The sequence below is a fragment of the Eucyclogobius newberryi genome, unplaced genomic scaffold, assembly GCF_026437365.1.
Source record: "Eucyclogobius newberryi isolate DKJ021-1_F unplaced genomic scaffold, fEucNew1.0.hap1 SCAF_6, whole genome shotgun sequence".
Taxonomy (NCBI): Eukaryota; Metazoa; Chordata; class Actinopteri; order Gobiiformes; family Gobiidae; genus Eucyclogobius; species Eucyclogobius newberryi.
The window spans coordinates 39581477-39586476 of NW_027316278.1; the positions used below are offsets into that span (position 1 = coordinate 39581477).

Here is a 5000-nt window from a genome sequence, read left to right on the forward strand (position 1 = left end):
CTGAGCCTGACACACTCTGAGCCTGTCACACTCTGAGCCTGTCACACTCTGAGCCTGTCACACTCTGAGCCTGTCACACTCTGAGCCTGTCACACTCTGAGCCTGACACACTCTGAGCCTGTCACACTCTGAGCCTGTCACACTCTGAGCCTGTCACACTCTGAGCCTGTCACACTCTGAGCCTGACACACTCTGAGCCTGTCACACTCTGAGCCTGTCACACTCTGAGCCTGTCACACTCTGAGCCTGTCACACTCTGAGCCTGACACACTCTGAGCCTGTCACACTCTGAGCCTGTCACACTCTGAGCCTGTCACACTCTGAGCCTGTCACACTCTGAGCCTGACACACTCTGAGCCTGTCACACTCTGAGCCTGTCACACTCTGAGCCTGACACACTCTGAGCCTGTCACACTCTGAGCCTGTCACACTCTGAGCCTGTCACACTCTGAGCCTGACACACTCTGAGCCTGTCACACTCTGAGCCTGTCACACTCTGAGCCTGTCACACTCTGAGCCTGTCACACTCTGAGCCTGTCACACTCTGAGCCTGACACACTCTGAGCCTGTCACACTCTGAGCCTGTCACACTCTGAGCCTGTCACACTCTGAGCCTGTCACACTCTGAGCCTGTCACACTCTGAGCCTGTCACACTCTGAGCCTGTCACACTCTGAGCCTGACACACTCTGAGCCTGTCACACTCTGAGCCTGTCACACTCTGAGCCTGTCACACTCTGAGCCTGACACACTCTGAGCCTGTCACACTCTGAGCCTGTCAAACTCTGAGCCTAACACACTCTGAGCCTGTCACACTCTGAGCCTGACACACTCTGAGCCTGTCACACTCTGAGCCTGACACACTCTGAGCCTGTCACACTCTGAGCCTGTCACACTCTGAGCCTGTCACACTCTGAGCCTGTCACACTCTGAGCCTGACACACTCTGAGCCTGTCACACTCTGAGCCTGTCACACTCTGAGCCTGTCACACTCTGAGCCTGTCACACTCTGAGCCTGTCACACTCTGAGCCTGTCACACTCTGAGCCTGACACACTCTGAGCCTGTCACACTCTGAGCCTGTCACACTCTGAGCCTGTCACACTCTGAGCCTGACACACTCTGAGCCTGTCACACTCTGAGCCTGTCACACTCTGAGCCTGACACACTCTGAGCCTGTCACACTCTGAGCCTGTCACACTCTGAGCCTGTCACACTCTGAGCCTGACACACTCTGAGCCTGTCACACTCTGAGCCTGTCACACTCTGAGCCTAACACACTCTGAGCCTGTCACACTCTGAGCCTGTCACACTCTGAGCCTGACACACTCTGAGCCTGTCACACTCTGAGCCTGTCACACTCTGAGCCTGTCACACTCTGAGCCTGTCACACTCTGAGCCTGTCACACTCTGAGCCTGACACACTCTGAGCCTGTCACACTCTGAGCCTGTCACACTCTGAGCCTGTCACACTCTGAGCCTGACACACTCTGAGCCTGTCACACTCTGAGCCTGTCACACTCTGAGCCTGACACACTCTGAGCCTGTCACACTCTGAGCCTGTCACACTCTGAGCCTGTCACACTCTGAGCCTGACACACTCTGAGCCTGTCACACTCTGAGCCTGTCACACTCTGAGCCTGTCACACTCTGAGCCTGTCACACTCTGAGCCTGACACACTCTGAGCCTGTCACACTCTGAGCCTGTCACACTCTGAGCCTGTCACACTCTGAGCCTGACACACTCTGAGCCTGTCACACTCTGAGCCTGTCACACTCTGAGCCTGTCACACTCTGAGCCTGTCACACTCTGAGCCTGACACACTCTGAGCCTGTCACACTCTGAGCCTGACACACTCTGAGCCTGTCACATTCTGTCACACTCTGAGCCTGTCACACTCTGAGCCTGACACACTCTGAGCCTGTCACACTCTGAGCCTGTCACACTCTGAGCCTGTCACACTCTGAGCCTGACACACTCTGAGCCTGTCACATTCTGTCACACTCTGAGCCTGTCACACTCTGAGCCTGTCACACTCTGAGCCTGACAAACTCTGAGCCTGTCACACTCTGAGCCTGTCACACTCTGTCACACTCTGAGCCTGTCACACTCTGAGCCTGTCACACTCTGTCACACTCTGAGCCTGACACTCTGAGCCTGACACACTCTGAGCCTGTCACACTCTGAGCCTGTCACACTCTGAGCCTGTCACACTCTGAGCCTGACACACTCTGAGCCTGACACACTCTGAGCCTGTCACATTCTGTCACACTCTGAGCCTGTCACACTCTGAGCCTGTCACATTTTGAGCCTGACACACTCTGAGCCTGTCACTCTGAGCCTGTCACACTCTGAGCCTGTCACATTTTGAGCCTGACACACTCTGAGCCTGTCACACTCTGAGCCTGTCACACTCTGTCACACTCTGAGCCTGTCACACTCTGAGCCTGTCACACTCTGAGCCTGTCAAACGCTGAGCCTGTCACACTCTGAGCCTGTCACACTCTGTCACACTCTGAGCCTGTCACACTCTGAGCCTGTCACATTTTGAGCCTGTCACACTCTGTCACACTCTGAGCCTGTCACACTCTGAGCCTGTCACATTTTGAGCCTGACACACTCTGAGCCTGTCACACTCTGTCACACTCTGAGCCTGTCACACTCTGAGCCTGTCACACTCTGAGCCTGTCACACTCTGAGCCTGACACACTCTGAGCCTGTCACACTCTGTCACACTCTGAGCCTGTCACACTCTGAGCCTGTCAAACGCTGAGCCTGTCACACTCTGAGCCTGTCACACTCTGTCACACTCTGAGCCTGTCGCACTTTGAGCCTGTCACACTCTGAGCCTGTCACACTCTGAGCCTGTCACACTCTGAGCCTGACACACTCTGAGCCTGTCACACTCTGAGCCTGTCACACTCTGAGCCTGTCACACACTCTGAGCCTGTCACACTTTGAGCCTGTTACAATCTGAGCCTGTCACATTTTGAGCCTGTCACACTCTGAGCCTGTCACACTTTGAGCCTGTCACATTTTAATCCTTTCAGGCTGTGAGCCTGTCACACTCTGAGCCTGTCACACTCTGAGCCTGTCACATTTTGAGCCTGTCACACCTTGAGCCTGTCACACACTCTGAGCCTGTCACACACTGAGCCTGTCACACACTCTGAGCCTGTCACACACTGAGCCTGTCACACACTCTGAGCCTGTCACACACTGAGCCTGTCACACACTCTGAGCCTGTCACACTCTGAGCCTGGGTGGGTTCCTACCTGCTTGAACTGTTCCTCATAGGTCCACTCGTGGTTTGGGTTTTGAGGAGACTCGGGGCCGGGGCCCCGGGCCGGGACTTGCCCTGTGGAGACTCTGCTGATGAGCGGCCCGCGGCTTAAGCTCTGCGGGGGAAAGTTCTCTTCCTCCAGGTCCAGAGGCTCCAGAGGCTCCAGAGGCTCCAGAGGCTCCAGAGGCTCCAGAGGCTCCTCCTCAGACTCCTCCATGTTCCGCTCCTCGCTGCTCGCTCTAGAGTCTCCCCGCGGCCCGAGGCCCAGCCTCGGTTTGTGCCCCGGTGTGAGCCCCGGTGTGAGCCCCGGTGTGAGCCTCGGTTTGTGCCCCGGTGTGAGCCCCGGTGTGAGCCCCGGGTTAAGCTCCGGGTTGAGCCCCGGGGTGCTGAAGCGCACCGCCGCCTGGTAGTGCCGCAGCAGCGCCTGGTGCTGAAGCTGGCTCTGCAGCTCTTTCTCCGCCTGCCTCAGCCGTGCAGCCTGCTGCCGCTGCAGGTTCTCCATCACTGCCTCCAGCCTCATGCCCCCGGACTGCGTCCCGGGACCAGAGCCGGGGCCAGAGCCGGGACCCGGGCCGGAGGGCGCGCTCTGGATTGCGCCCGGGGTCAGGATCCTGCCGCTGGAAAAGGCTCCGGGCTGCGGACGCACAGCAGACACAGGGAGCAAAGGTTACAAGAGCAAAACTTTTTGTAACTTCTTAAAACTCCTCAGACAAGATTCCTAAACAACGGAGCGTTATTATTATATCTATTTGTCTGAAGTTCAGTGGAGACTTTAACGTGCGTGAGCTTTCCCGGTGCGCACGTGAAAACAGACAAAAAGAAGAGACGAGAATAATAATCATGAAATAGTGCCATATAATGCACGCACATTTACCCACAGAGACACCATAATGTCCCCGAGACAAGAGGAGCGCGTGTTTCAGGAGCACTCACCAGGGCGGCGCTGGTCACGCTGTTGTTGTCCACCATACTACAGTCTGTCCCGGGATAGTCCCGGGTTAGAGTCCTGGTTAGTCCCGGGGTGCGCAGTCCTCTTTCAGGTCCGAGGTGCGGTGCGCGCGCTGCTGTCTCGAGCTGCTTTTGGCAACAAGTGTCCACGCGCAGAGACCAGAGGCTCCGCTCCCACGTGCGCCTCACGTCACCGGGTCCAGACTGGTGCGCGCGCGTGCGTGTGGCGCTGCTTGGGTTCAGAGGACACGCACACACTGATGACCTCTTTTAACCTATTGAGATTTGAACATTAAAGCCCAATACTCATCTCTTACATTTCCTAGTTCAGAAGAAAACCAGCAGATCATCATCAGACACTTAACACTTCATATTTATTCAGTCGTAATAAAGGCAAAAGTAACAATGAAGCTGCGTTTTGCAAGATTTCCATTGTTTAGTCATGTTTTCTTGTGAAATAAAATCACTTGAGCTCAAATCAATTCACAATTCACTTTGTCTAAAAGGAATTATTTAATACCTCAATTTGTGTCAACAACTAATTTACCTTGTGTTGCGGTTTCAAATATCAATACTATTGACTTCCATATTTTAATCCTCATTTACCAAACCACAGAGTGTGACACGATTGCATTTTGAGAAAGCAGCTTTTTGTTTGAAATAGAACTTTATAAAAGGACTTCATAAAAGTTCAATGTGTTGTGTGTTTTTGTTCCATTTGAGTTTGAACAGTTTGAATTCCTCTGAGGGACACAGACACTGGGACGCAC

The 5000-nt window shown here is 54.6% G+C and overlaps 1 protein-coding gene across 1 annotated transcript in view; it reads right to left on the reverse strand.

Moving 5' to 3' along the window:
- arid3c (AT rich interactive domain 3C (BRIGHT-like)) overlaps positions 1–4251 on the reverse strand; it is a 181541-nt gene extending 177290 nt beyond the window's left edge. Inside the window, exons 1-2 of the mRNA XM_072433920.1 lie at positions 4216–4251; positions 3275–3916 (exon numbers count right to left, since the gene is read on the reverse strand). Coding sequence (XP_072290021.1) covers positions 3275–3916; positions 4216–4251 — 678 coding nt within the window. The remainder of the gene's footprint in view (positions 1–3274; positions 3917–4215) is intronic.
- Between the last annotated feature and the right edge of the window lie 749 nt (positions 4252–5000).